This window comes from Fundulus heteroclitus, chromosome 6 (assembly GCF_011125445.2).
Source record: "Fundulus heteroclitus isolate FHET01 chromosome 6, MU-UCD_Fhet_4.1, whole genome shotgun sequence".
In the NCBI taxonomy this organism is placed as follows: Eukaryota; Metazoa; Chordata; class Actinopteri; order Cyprinodontiformes; family Fundulidae; genus Fundulus; species Fundulus heteroclitus.
In genome coordinates this window covers 17,425,135-17,439,556 of record NC_046366.1, presented here as the reverse complement: position 1 = coordinate 17,439,556, position 14,422 = coordinate 17,425,135, and the positions used below count along the sequence as shown (strand labels likewise).

The window sequence follows — 14,422 nt, the reverse complement described above, 5'->3', positions numbered from 1 at the left end:
TGCCGGGCTAACAGTTAACAGCTGCTGAGGGAAGCTGGGCTTAGCACAGTGGCAACGGGCATCTCTAAAAACATCAGTGATATCTTGGTAAACCGAGCAGATATCTGAGTTTTACTCAGCTACAGTCTGGCCTAAAACAATTGTAAAAGTTTTTATTTTGTGTCACAGTTTTTGCAGCTTTGCTGCCATTGGGCATCTATCTGAACAATCCACTTTGTACCTACCCCTCAACAATTCAGGGCTCACCTAAACGCTCTACCACCAGACCAGAATCTTTAGCTAAGAAAGTGTGGACCTGGAAAATTTAAAATCCTCTGGTAAAATTGAAACGTGTGGAGGGCTTTAAAAATTTCGGGTAATGGCTGAAAGTCCCTGCAATGGAAAAGGGGGCTCATGTGTCAAGAAAGTCACTGTGTTTGAAACATCAGCTTGAATCGTTACTTAAAGCCTACAGACCCAGCTTGCATTCATCTGTGCTCGCTTTGCTTATGTTTGAGTGTCAGCCAAGATAACTAACACTGCTCCAGAGATCCTTAAAGTCTTTTGGGAGACGGGACATTCCAAGCTGCAAACCTCATTCTTTACCCCATCTCTGTTGCCATTAGTTAATTATATGCAGGTGTTTTCCTTTCTCAGTCATTTTTTTTTTTTTTTGTTGTTGTTGTTGTTCAAGATCTAATAAAATGTAGCCATAAGAACAGAAAGCCAGAAAGGGCGGCGGGAAGAGAAGGGGGGAGATGGTGTGGAGGAAGTGGCTGAATGTGCTGTATGAAGCAAATTATTGCCCCCATGTAGATTCATCAGTTCTCCCTGCTGGATTAAGGAAGGGCCTTTCTAATGAAGTTCGCCCCGTCAAAATGAAGGGACTAATTCTGATTTAGCTGAGGTAATGAACTTCCCCTCTCCTAGTGAGAGCAGCGCCATGGGGTGAGGAAAGAGGGGTGGCGGTGTATGTGGAGGAGGGGGGCATAGCAGAGTGGCAGCAAGAGAGAGATGGAGGCAGGTCGAAGACGGAAGACAGGAGAGAGACATGGAAGGAGGACAAGACAGAGCCAGAAGGAAGAGCAAAAGCAAGGGGAGAATGAGAAAAAAAAAATTATGCAAAACGGCTGTCTCGTATTTGCTGAGATGTATTAAATTTCCAGCGCGGGTGCCTGTGTTATATAAAATTATGTTAATGTCTTGTGGCCCGCTGCGAATGGCGGCTTGCTGGTCCTGAGCATGCGTGGCTGGCCGCTACACGGAGCGAGCTCAGTGGGACTCAGCTTTTCTATTAAGGAAAACCTCTAGACACCTGATGATGAATTCTCTCTCACCAAATGTTCCCCCTTTTTTTGTGTCGAAAATATGAGCGCCTCTCTAAATGACTTTGGAGAGCCTGGCATGGCGCTTGGCGGCCCGCATCTAGTAGGGGGAGAAAGGGTTTAAAGAAGGGAGGGGGGGGGGGGCCCTCTGCATCAGGCTAAGGGAGTCAATTAAGGCAAGCACTGATAATTATAAGGCGGCAGAACTCAGGGGCTGGCTAATTGTACAGTGTTCCATGCCGCGAGCTCTGCCATGGGGCCGTTCCTCAACACTCTCCATCCTTGCTCTTTTGTGTGGACCACGAACCCCAAAGACCCCTCATACCTCAGTCTGACAATGCCACAGTGAGGCTTGCAGAAAGAAGATACGAAGAACAAAAAAAAAAAAAAAAAAAAAAGTCCAGCATGAGCCCGTAATTAACATTTTATATTCAGGCCACTCACTCTTTAGAGATCTAAATTAAAGGATTGCCTCATTTTGAGTTTTCTTTAACTCATGAACATTTTATTGTTACTCTGCTTATTTGTAAGCCTCACTTAGAAAACCAGCCTTCATCCAGTCAGAGCAAAGAAGCTTGATCTTTACTTCCAGGAAGTAGTTTGGAATAGGTGTAGGTAGAGTGAATTAGAGCATTTCAGTGGAGCTGTGTTTTTTTTTTTTTTGTTTGTTTTTTTTGTGGCTGTAGGGGGTCCAGCACTCCATGCAATCCATCTCAGGCAGCCTGCATTGTGTGTCCCCAACGGACCCCCGTACCTGCCCGCAGCCGCTCCGCCTACATATCATTCTGTAGCACGTATTTCCCTCTCACCTTTGTTGTGGATCTCTCCCTTCTCCTTTTTTTTCCCTCTCTTCAGCCCGTGACCTACGCGCTGTAAAACTGGCCAAATGTTTTAGCCAGTGTGGATTTTTTTTTCACTGTAAGTAGATGATGTGGCAACGCAGAATGAGAGTTTTATAGCTGTAAAGACGCAGTGCAAGTTGTTCAAATATCACGTTCTACAACTCAATCCCCTCTCTAAGAGCTATCCCTACATTTAGCACGTCCCATCTTCATCCTCCTATTCTTTCTAAGAAAAAAAAACGAAATGTCACTGAGCATTGTGACAACCTTTTCAGAGACTAATATATTTTAATTTTTTGCTGATTTCTACTCCACAAACATTGTAGTAATCTGCCTGTACATGCCGTCTGAACAGTCACAAGTCCTTTAACAATCATCAGCCGACGTTATTATTTCGAAATTTTCTCAAACCTTCATACAGATAAGGTGGCAGGTCCGACTTATGCCAGTAAATGCTAATTCAACACGGACCAAGGATCGTATTGGAGGCACTTTGCCACCATCTAGTGGTTGGAGTTTGGCTCTGTTGCATATTGAACTCCTAGATTAGATATATAGCATGTGCTATATTTAAATGAACAATCTCTTCATAATTTAGAATCTGTTTGAGAAAAAAGGCTTTTTTTAATGAAATTGCAAATAATTTCACACAATAATTTCAACCCTCAGTTTTTGCTTTTTGAAAAAACAGCAAAAACGGTATCAAAAGAATTTCATTTATATACAACTGATTAAACATTGTTGTTAGGTTAGGCTAAAGCATTGTAAAGTAGAACGTATTTTGAGTTCCTTTTTTTACTTACTTGTTTTTTTTGTGTCATTAAAAATCTGTCAAAAGAGAAAATATTAACAGCTGTGAGCGTGCATGCGAGTGCAGCTCCTACTCCTTTATCTCCAATTTTAAATATTTTTCCGCATTTACAGAATCAACTGGTACAACGTTTCTATTAAAGAAATAAAGCTGAGGCCCAAGAATGTTAGACCAGCATGAGAAATTGGACGAATCCTGTGGGTGCAAAATCAAAAGGCAACCTGTGTTTTGACATTAGGGACAAAATAAATTAATTTTACCTAAATTGTAAAAAAAATTAAATAAAATTATCCTTGTAGGATGACAGTTAAAATAAATTTCTGAGAAACATGAAAGACGTTACGTAATCTTAAACACATGATACACAGGACAAGAATTTATTTTTCCTTAGTTTTTCCTTGATGTTTAGCCACCTTTATAATAAAAGTAAGTCATGAGGGCTTGTACAAATGTTACAAGTCAAACAATCTAAAAAGTGAGGCCTCCTAACTGACACCACTTAGGAAGTGGCTCACGAGTTGCTTCTCAGTGTTGTTTTTGCACCGAGACGTCTTCTCTTCCCTCCGTCCTCCTGCCTGTGACCTGGAAATCGATCACAGCGTGCCATGCTGAAGGTTGTTTCATTTTCTAGAATTGATCTGGAGGAGAAATAAGCTATGAGATGAGCGTGCATGAATAAGTGTATCATTTTGCAGAAGCTTCCTCATGCTTTGTGAATATAATTCTAAAAACGTCATTTTCACAAACACTTTCAACGCTCCCCTCAAAGAGATAAGAACAGGCTGTAGATTTTGAGGAAATACAGTCTAATCATGAATAGGTTCTGGTTTCTAATAACAGGTTAGATCAACGTATCCTACAATATTCAGGCTGAGGACCCCTTTAGAGCACAGGAAATCCCTGAACCCTCCACCTCAACAACAATTTTTATTTTCTTGAAAGCAAAAAAGTGAAGTAATTTAATATAGATGGATACAGTTTATATTTGAATTTCCTATGTCTGCTTTCTCTCCCGTTTTGTCAAGAAGAAAAAATGTATCTTGTCCTTCTGATTTTCTTTTTCAAAATAAAGAAGAAATAAAGTGGGAACTGTGGTTCCATAAAACAATACAAATGAACTACTTAATTAACCTTTAGCTGCTAAAAAATAAGAAAAAAAAGTTTAATCTTTAAAAAAAAAACTGGTTAAGTGGAAGCTAAAATTGGCCTGAACCCTTTATTGAAATTACTATCCATATTTATACTGATAATAGAGTAGCACTAATATTTTTCATTTTTCTATTTCACCTTATTTATCATCACATCACTCTCATTGAGACATGCAGAATGTCTTCTTTAATTCAATGTATAGTTTTGTTTCTGCACAGTAGGTAGCATTATTGCCTTGCAACAAGAAGGTTGTGGGTTCAAATCACAGCCTGCGGTTTTTCTGCATGGAGTTTGCATGTTATCCCTGTGCATGTGTGGGTTCTCTCTGGGTACTCTGGCCTTCTCCTGTTAATTTAATTGGCCTCTCCATATTGTCCGTAGGTGTGTGTGTGTGTGTGTGTGTGTGTGTGTGTGTGTGTGTGTGTGTGTGTGTGTGTGTGTGTGTGTGTGTGTGTGTGTGTGTGTGTGTGTGTGTGTGTGTGTGCAGATAGGTACAGATAGTAGCTGGAAGCTTTTAACTGCTTCAAGCACACCTGTCTTGAAAGTGAAATTACATGCATAGTAAAACTTGAAAAATAAGTAGGAAATTTCAAAAATTAAATGAATTCTAAGACTAATAAAATGTGTATGTTCTTCATATGTTTCGCAGTAATCTAACAATATGCCTGGGTCAGATTTTACTTAAGTTTAGAAAAACAAAGAAAAGAAAATATGTAACAAATGTTATGTAGTAGTTTGAATTTGCTTTCTCTCTGTTTGTCACAAAATGTGAATTGGCTTTTATATAATTTTTCCCCCTGGAATAAAATAATATACAACTAAATACTGCACGCTGATTAAAAAAAAAAAAAGTTGACTAATCTTCAGCCTTTACTTTTTCAGAAAGAGAAACAAAACTAAAGGTGTTATATAAAAATATGCTAAATAAACTTGAAACATAATAAAAAAAACCCTCAATGTTTAAAAATGGTATTGACTCCAGTGAAAAAAACAACTAAATAAAACACTACGTTTCTAAAGAAGAGCGTTCAGTGCATTGACAGAAATACCAGCTCTCTATTTAGTTCACTGTGAATGTAACTGCAAGGTGTACGTCCTCGTCTCTCTGCTTCTCTTTTCATGTCTTTCTCTGGTCCTTCATTACATCTGTACGCCATCAAACAACGGTGCACAATAACTAAACTTTTCCCACACTGTTCTGAGGCGGACAGTGAGAGCAAAGCTCAGTCACTTACAACCAGGTGCGCTTTCCCTCTTTCATGCCGCGTCCTGTCACCAAGAAAAGGCTGATCTGTTGAATGTGAAAGGCACAATCATGTTTCTGCTGGCAATAAGAAAAGGGAATAAATACATATCTGGGAGGTTTTTGTGATATATTGATTATTATTGCTCACCAGTCCCCATTTCAAAAAGTGTTGCAGTGTTTCTGTTTTAAAGCTTAAAATGTTTTACAACAAATCCCCAAAAAACCTAAAGTTGTTAGAGGTGTTATTAGGAGTGTGATGAGGCCAGGCCACCAGCTAGGTTGAAGAATTAAAAGAATTGATTTTAAAATAGTGTCTTTTATTGGACAAAGATAACTCCACACATAAAGAGATAGTATATTCTTATTCAAATTAGGAAATATTAGTACAACATAATAATAAAAAAAACACTACCACCATGTCATCATGTCTTGACAAATGTGGGGAAAAAGTCTGTTGTAATTAATTATGCTGTATGGCAAAGCTAGTGTAGAACATTAAACATTTTTAGTGTTTGTTTGGTTTATTTAATAAACTTGTTAACAAACAAAATCTTTAATTTTTCCGTATGAATTACGCATTATTATGCCATTCTAAGACTGAATAAAGTCTCCTTTTGTTTTTAACGAGAAGACAATGTTGGAAAAAAGTTGAAGGCTTTCTATAGAGACTATAGAAAAAAAAGAGAAACACGTTTGGTATGTGTGTTGAAAAGGGAAATTGTCCTCATGATTTTGCCCCTCATGTTTTGCAAAATCCAAAAGGTGTTCTAGTTGGCTAAGCCCTTTGTAACAGTCGTTGAAGCGTTGCGCATGTTTATCTCGACACAAAAACCTGCCACTTTGGCGTTTCTGCCTCTGGCCCGGGAGCCAGGGGAGCTGTGAAGCGGTTAATGTAGGCAGAGAGCGCCTGATCCTAGCAGGAGCCTAGGCCGGCTCTGATTAGCACCTCCGACGAGCTGCCATGCATCAGAGCTGACATTGTCTCAGAGTCTCGTTCCCCCAGAATCCTCTGCTCTTGCTGTGTGAGGGCGTCACCGCTGACATGTCACAGCCTCTCCCCTCTTTTTCCTCTGCTGGTTGGAAATGATCCAAAGTTAGGACAGGAACATGAGAGCTTTGCTACCTGGCTTAACTTATCTTTACCGTTATCTGACAGAATAAAAGGAACACTTTACATCCTGGTCTAAAATGACTAGAAAATGCTTTATAAATTAATGCCATTAACCATTTCTTTTCAGCAGCAAGGCTGTTATTTGTCTTGAGCAGTCGTTCTGTAGTATTTTCACTTTTATTTACTTCATATCCTTTCTTGTTTATGTGATACCTGAAAAATTTAGTTTTAAATTTACAGATTTTATTTATTATGTGAGAATTAACGTACCAAGCAAAAGTATTAGCACCAAGTTTCTCACATTTATTCGTGTTACAACCACACACCTTTAATTATTATTGTTTGTTCCCAATGTTCCAGTTAAATAACTGGAAAGGGAAGCATGCATCTATCTTCTTGATTCTGAGTAACAAGAAATACATCTTGGAGTCGTTTGTGTTGTGTCTCTACCAGTTTTACACATCTGGAGACTGAGATTTTTGCCAATTCTTCTTTGGGAAATGCCTCAATCTCAGTTAGGTCTGTGCTCTAACTGGGACTTTCTAGAACATTTATATGGCAGGATCTAAATAATTTCAGCTTTATCGGTGGGTTTAGTTTTGTGGTCTCAAGTCTTTGCTACCTTAAATTGCTTTTCTTCCATAATTGTCTTCATTTAGCCCTGTCAATCTTTTGTCCATCTTTAGTGAAGCATCCCCCAGCATCACTAATGTTCTTTAAAAAAAAAGCATCTAAGACCTTCACAGAACAGCTGTATTTAAGCAGAGATTAGATTACATTATTGTATGATCCCTACCTTCTACAGACATCTGTTTGATGTCTGCACAAAGTGATAATTTTGTATTTGTAAAGAATTCAGAAAGCTATATATTTTTTTCTCCTCCACTTGAAGGGTTGCCCTACTTTGTGTTAGACTATCACATAAAATCCTATTAAAACGTGATGAAGTTTCTGCTTGCAACTTCACAAGATGTGAACAAGTTTCAGGGGTATGATTAGTTTCGCAAGACACTGTAAATTTTCTCCTCTGTCCCTCTTAAAACCGTGGAGGCAGGAAGAAGGTATTAAAAATCTTCCCCCCCCCCCCCCCAGGCGCCGGTTCTCCAATCAGTTCTGGCCCAGGGGGAGTCCATCCCTCTGCGTTCCCACCTACCACCTTCCCACCCCCATACTCTGCACTCCCCCGGTCCTTAATGGGCCACATAGTACTTCTGAAATGAGCTCTTGCCTTATGAGCGGCGCTCCTACCTCAAGAGAGCGCACCACAAGGAGGTGGAGTCAATTTGTATTCACCCATAATTCCCTGGGCCTTAATCACGCAGATTTTCCCCCCATTATCAGTTAATGGATAGTTCCCGTGGAGAGAAGACGAAGTAAACCCACCTACTGTTTACAGGCCCGAAGCTTTCTCTTCTGCTGCCATCCAGCATCCTGCGGTGGGTTGTGTGTACAGCAGTGAGTCTGCTGAACAGCAGTTCTTGTTGGTTTATTAACACATAACTCCAACATCAGGCTGAAAAGTAGGAGACAGATGGTGGAGCAAAAGGCGGAGTTCCTCATAAAGCATGCTCATCCAAAGCAGATATTCCTTTCTTTTATTGCAACGTCTGACATTTTAGATACTCAGCCTTGCTTTGGCCTGTTAGTTTGAGAGGACACGCTTTGATCGCTGCGTCTGCTCCGTCTCCACGTCTCCGAACGCCCCATTCAGGCCTACTAAATATTCTCAATTTGTTCTCCCACTTGTTTGCTCATTACTCTCTGCAAAAAGAAGTGCCCAGATTGATGTCCTTAATATCATCTACTCTGGCGACGCGCTAGCAACTGGGGTCCCTCTAATAGTGAGCTTCAGAGAAGCGTTCACTGTGCCCCAGAGAGGCGAGTAAATCCAAGCATCAGATTTTTTTTTTTTTTTTTCTCGTGGAAAACGAAGCGCTCTAATTCAAACCGCTTCGCAGCAGAACTGTTTAAATGGAGTGAGGGACGGCAGTGACGGCGAGACGGAGTAAGGTGAAGGAGATTTTTTAATTAAGCAATGGCCCTGCATTGTACTTAATTACATGCCATTATCTCAAATTGAGGTTACCTTTGGTTACTTTAGTTTTACTTTGTCAGATGTTTCCACTTTTTTTTTTTTTTTTTTTTTGCAAAAAGTAGTTATATCGCTTCAATTATTTCACATGGCACTGTTCTGTGTAATTTTTGGCTACAGTTAATAAGAGTAACTGTTGATGGGCCGAAGAGCCACATGCAGCTCTGGAGCCACAGTTTGGAGAACGTTGCTTAAACCAGACAAACCGGGCAAGATGTAGAGCATTAAGAATAATAATAATATCAATCAGAGAAGTTCACCAAGAGGCCTACGCTTACACTGGAGGAGCTGCAGAGTTGCTCAGGTTAAGAGAATCTGTCGACTTGACAGTTATTGGTCACAGCCTCCATAAATCTTGAGTTTTACGGATAGTTGGCACGAAGAAAGTCACTGTGGAAATAAAGCAAGTAATTTTTTACAGTTTGTTGCAGGCCTTGTAAGGGCCCCAGCAACCATATCAAAAAAAGAACTCTGGTGAGGTAAGACCAAAAATTAGATGCATGGCATAGCAAAATGCCATGCCATGCCATGCGCATCATCCTGAATACACCACCCCCAGTGTGAAACTTAGAAGTGGCAGCATTATTTTTTGGGGAAACTTTTTTTTTTTTTTTCAGGGAGGGCAGGGTAGCTTCACTGCAAAAAGGGAACTAAAAGTAAGTAAATTTTTCTAGAAATTAGTGTGTTTTTCATTGATTTGAGCAGGTAAATAAGACTATTTGCCAATGGGATTAGTAGCTCTACCCCTAAAATAAGATAATTAGATATTCTGCACTTGAAAAATGATGATGGAGATGAATTTTTCCTACTTTAAGTGCAAAAATCTTATTCCATTGGCAAATAATCATATTTACCTGCTCAAATCAAGAGAAAATGCACTCATTTCAAGAAAATTTTACTTAATTTAGTTCCCTTTTTGCAGTGTGTATGAGTTATTTGAATTGTGCTATATAAATAAATTTGACCTTATCCCTGATCTTGACCTAAACACACGGTAAACCTGCTAATATGTTAAAGGCTGCAAAGGAGTTGTGTTCAACTTAAAGTCGAGGCATTAACCCTAAACTTAGAGCCAGATCCCCAATAGACTGCATTAGTTTTAGGCGTGTTCCTGTGTTACTGTTGGTCTAAGACCTGAAATCCCATTCAAAAACATTGGATTTTGAATTTGTAATGCGACAAAATGGAATGTACGTTTGCGAGGCACTTTAAGCCAAAAACTCCCACACTGAACTCACCAAACTATGCCTGCGTCAATTTTCACTTTGCCATACTATGAGAGCCACCTCTGCGAGGCCCTGCATCCCAAACACCCTTTAACAGCACACCGATCTCTGCATGGATAAAAAAAAGGTAAACAGCACAGAGAAATAGAGACCATTCTTTGTGAAAGTAGTTTTCCCCTCTCCCTCTCCTGTCCTCCACATGGGAGAGATATTAGGCGTTTGTGTTTTAAGGAGCTGTGAAATACATAAACCATGAGCCCCAGGAACGCGAGACCCTGTGGATATGCAGATGGGCTTACTTTGCTGGTGTCAGGGATGCTTAGAGGGAGCAGACGCAGGAGCAGTTCTCATCTAAAGGATTTTCTTAGGAGTGCAGGGGGACAGGGTGGTGGCAGCAGAGAACACCCGGGAGACTCTGAAAAACAGAGTGGGAGGAGGGTAGAGAGAGAAGAGGAGAGAGAACTGACAGTCCCCCGTGGCCTTGTAACTATATCCAGAGTCTGCATGGTGCTCTAAGAGGGGTGGGGGCCCACACAGGGCCTTGCTGATTGGGCAGGCCGGTAGAAGGGGGTGGGGGGTGTTGAGGAAGTGACCTCAGCCCAATGAGGCAGCTATAGGGGTGAGGAAGCTGACTTCCTCCCTTGGCTCTCACTAAGAAACAGGCTGCCAGCCTGATTCAGCCTCTGTTACTTTACAGAATAAAAACCCAGTCGCGAAAGGCTGCGTTAGAGATTAACCAAACCTGAACTGCTTCATAATAACTCACTCAAACTTTTTTTTCGATTTCTGCTTCACAGTCTTCTGTCCATTTATCGTTGCTGCTTAGGTTTGCTAGAATTGTCATCAAGGATTTAAATCCACAAGTATAATAGTTTCTTAGTAGGTAGGTTCTGCTCATTCTAGCTTTAAACTACTCCATATCTTTGTAATTTTAGTTTTGTTTTTTGTCCAACTCCATCCCATGCATGAAGTTTAGGTAAATGGACAGATAATAGAGAATAAGCAATCGGATGAAGTTAGTCGAAGTTCTTACAGAGTAAGTTGGGCTTTGTTCAATCTCTGACAAACAAAGCCTAACCTGACTCTTTCAGGTATAAAATGGAGCTGTCTGCCGTAGGACATTAGTGTACCAATGATTAATCAATTCACACCAGATTTTTTACCGTCCTAGTGGATATTTAGTGCCAGCATTCGATATATAATCTGATTTCCTTCTGCATGGCTAAGGCTTTATATTCAGCCCACTACTCACAAAAGTTAAAGTTATTACTCAGTTATAACTCAGTTATGCTTCTACAGTTACCTAGCATTTCTGATTCTTCAGTCAGAAAAGATGTGTTTTCAGATTAGCATATTTTTAAAAAAATTATTTTTGTTAAATTTTATCTATAAAATTGCCCGAAATGGCCTCCCCGTTAAAACCGAACATTGCGTAACGATACGCCAATGATTATTCTGGTCCACATACTATTTCACAGGCAATAAGATCAAGGTGTAGACTTTTTTTTTTTGAAATATCGCTGTGAATAACACCAGGCTTGTCCTTCTAAAAGGGAAGCATTGCAACTTTTTACCTTCATTTTCCCCTAACGCACCTGCTTACAGACGTAAACATACGCATCCACTGGCACAAGGTCAGCCATGCAGGTGCAGATTTCTCTGCATAATGAAGCAGGCCAGGTCTCCAAAGGGACAGCACTGTGTGCAAGGGTCAAATGAGGCCTGTGCATATGGCGGAAGAGCGGATCCATGTAAGCTGCGGCGAACTTGACCTTAAGCGTGCCCTCCCTAGCACAGATAGGCAAAGCGAGCGGTGATCAAAGAGGACAGTGATCCTCTTGCACGGCTGCCTGGATGCACTCGTGCTGCCCTCCTCTAACCCCCTGCACCCCCCCTCCTCTGTTTCGCTGATTCCTGGTGCTACACTCAGATGTGCATGTAGGGTGGAGAGTAACTCATCTGTCAAATCCATGATCGCAGAAAACACAAAAGCAACTCCCTTTCTCTCCCAAACTACTTTAAGCTGCTTTGATCGGCTTTTGGCTGTCACGCAGAGATGTTGTCTGTGAGCACACAACGACGTATGCTGCTTACAGCTTGTTTGAACGCAGCAAAGATATTATGTGATGTCCAGTATCAAGTACCAATGTATGTTTATAGAGAAAAGATGTCGGGAGACATACTCTATTTTGTGGAAGTTCAGTATGTACGCTCTTCCACTTTTTCCCTCTGGCACTACAGGAAATGTTTCAATTCCCTTCTTTTGCTGGAGTATCGAGGATCATTGGGTTCCAGTCGTCCCAAATAGTCGCCATCGAATCGAAAGGCAAAGGAACTGAGATACCAGCTGTTCTTTACAGATGCCATTAAGTTGTCTGATGGACTAGTGCTAATACAAAAAAGGAGAATACCAATTTGATACTACGTGGATAAAGAGAAAAAAAATTGATGCAACAATAGCCCGATTTTACATCCTGCTGTAAAAAGGTTACAAATGAGATGTTCTACATTTGAGGTTGCTGTCGTCTCATTTCCAGTCGCTTCATTTTACAGAATTTGGCAAATGACACACACTATAAACCTTCTGCTTGGACTCGGCCATGCACAGCTGTTTAGCTTGATTATGTATACATGTTCCTGGTACCCAGGGCCTCTGTGGTGGGCAGCGGGCTGTGGAGACCTGGGGATAAACCCGGGACGAGCCCCCGAGGTGTCCGCCCCACCCCCCCAGACCTGTAGTGATAGGCTCTGCCAGTAGTTTGATGGTGCACAGTCTGGCCCTGTGGCAGAGCGTACAGCACTTTTATTGACCAAGCGGAGATGAGCACTTTTCTAGAAATCTGAGTCAGCGGGTCGGTTCATTTAAATAACACAGTGCACTGTTTACAGTTGTGAGATCTAGAGATTTTGAAACGTATGGGGATTTATTTGTCTGTAAACTATCTGTCATATTGCATCTTGTTGCAACGTTGCAGTTTGATAGCTCGTTATGTCAAGTTTCACAAATCAGGTATTTTAACAATTCTTTTATAAAAAAAATAAAACGTAGAACACGCAATGTCTTTGTTGCCCACCCCACACCTCTTGTTGACCAAGATGCTTAAGCTTAGGGATGCTTAAGCTCAGGGACCGTGTTGAAGGTTGGTTGAAAAGTAAGAAAATAGAGAGGAACCTATGGCTTGATCTCAATTAAAATAGCAACAAGTATATAATTTTACCCTTATACCGAGCCCGAGTTGTAAAGCAGACTGGAGATTGCTGATACTAAGATAAGATTATAGTTAGTTCTGTTTAACAAAACTCTCTCATTCAAGTGTTGATTATTGCTCCACAAAGCTCAAATCCCTCCTTTCCTCTATTTAGACCTCGTTTGATGTCATTTTAATTTGCACATCCTAAAAATAAACCAGTTCTTGCACAAGTTAATCAAACAGATGACGTCCACTACGTTCTCCAGCGAGAACATTTAAGACCCCAACGGGTCATTCAGTTAAGGTCTGATGGGAAAGGGTCACATGTTCTGCTCTCGCCCCCCCCCCCCCCCCCCCTGTTTGAGTCATGAAAACCACAGATAAAGGGAATTTAAATTTCATATGAGAGGAGAAAAAAAAACTGTTGGTGTTGGGGTTAAGACCAGAGTGAGACCTTTTGCTGCTCCCCAGCCATTCATGCTCTGTTTATTTTTCCACTCATGGTTTTGCTATGTGTTTGTGTTGTTTCTTCTCCGCAGAGGAAGGACTGAACCATGAATGCAAGCTCTGTAGTCAGTCGTTCGACTCACCGGCGAAGCTTCAATGCCACCTGATTGAGCACAGCTTCGAGGGCATGGGTGGAACCTTCAAGTGTCCAGTCTGCTTCACAGGTTTGTACTGTAAATAGAGGACAAAACCAGCAAAATAATAAAAACAAATATATTAATTGTCGTTTTGTCATCGGTACCTTTGCAAAGAAGGTACTCTTTGTATTTGAAAAGGCAAACACATTTCTCCTTGTAAAACTATTCATACCTATTTAACATTTTCCCTTTTGTGCATTTCATCTGATGGATCAGCACAAAGCAGTGCATTATTGACATGTAGAACATGTATTTTTAAATAAAAGTCTAAAAAGTATGGCAGGTTTATGTCACATCCCCTGAGTCAATGCTTTGCAGAAACCCATTTTGCAGCAGTTGGCCAAAAGTCTTTTGGGGTAGGTCAGGCTCAGTCATATTGGATGGCGAGTAACGTCGATTTTAAAATAGTCACAGATTCTCAGATTAAGGTAGAGGCCCTTCTAACAAATGAGTATGACTCTGCATGAAACCATTGCATTGCTGATGTAGCTGTGTTTTTTTAGGGGTGTTGTCCTGCTGAAAGGTTGAATCTCCACAGGTTTAACAGGTTTTCTTCCAGGATCTCCCTGTATTTAGCTCCAGCCATCATCCCATCAGCTTCTCTGTCTCTGCTGGAATAAAGCATCATCCACACCACGATGACGCCCACCACCATGTTAGATTTCCTCCACACACATTTTGTATGCAGGCCTTAGAGAATAAATTCTTGCTACGTCCCCCACATGGCTTTTGGCAAGCTGGAATCGGGACTTCTTGTGGCATTTTCATCAATAACGGCTTTCTTCTTATGACTCTTCTTTAACTTT

At 40.8% G+C, this 14,422-nt stretch overlaps 1 protein-coding gene across 6 annotated transcripts in view; it reads left to right on the top strand.

Moving 5' to 3' along the window:
* Positions 1-14,422, top strand: part of LOC105935052 (zinc finger protein 521) — a 129,286-nt gene that overhangs the window by 87,899 nt on the left and 26,965 nt on the right. For all 6 annotated transcript variants that reach the window (XM_012875300.3, XM_036138218.1, XM_012875308.3 and 3 more), the window contains one exon: positions 13,512-13,643. In XM_012875300.3, coding sequence (XP_012730754.2) covers positions 13,512-13,643 — 132 coding nt within the window. The remainder of the gene's footprint in view (positions 1-13,511; positions 13,644-14,422) is intronic.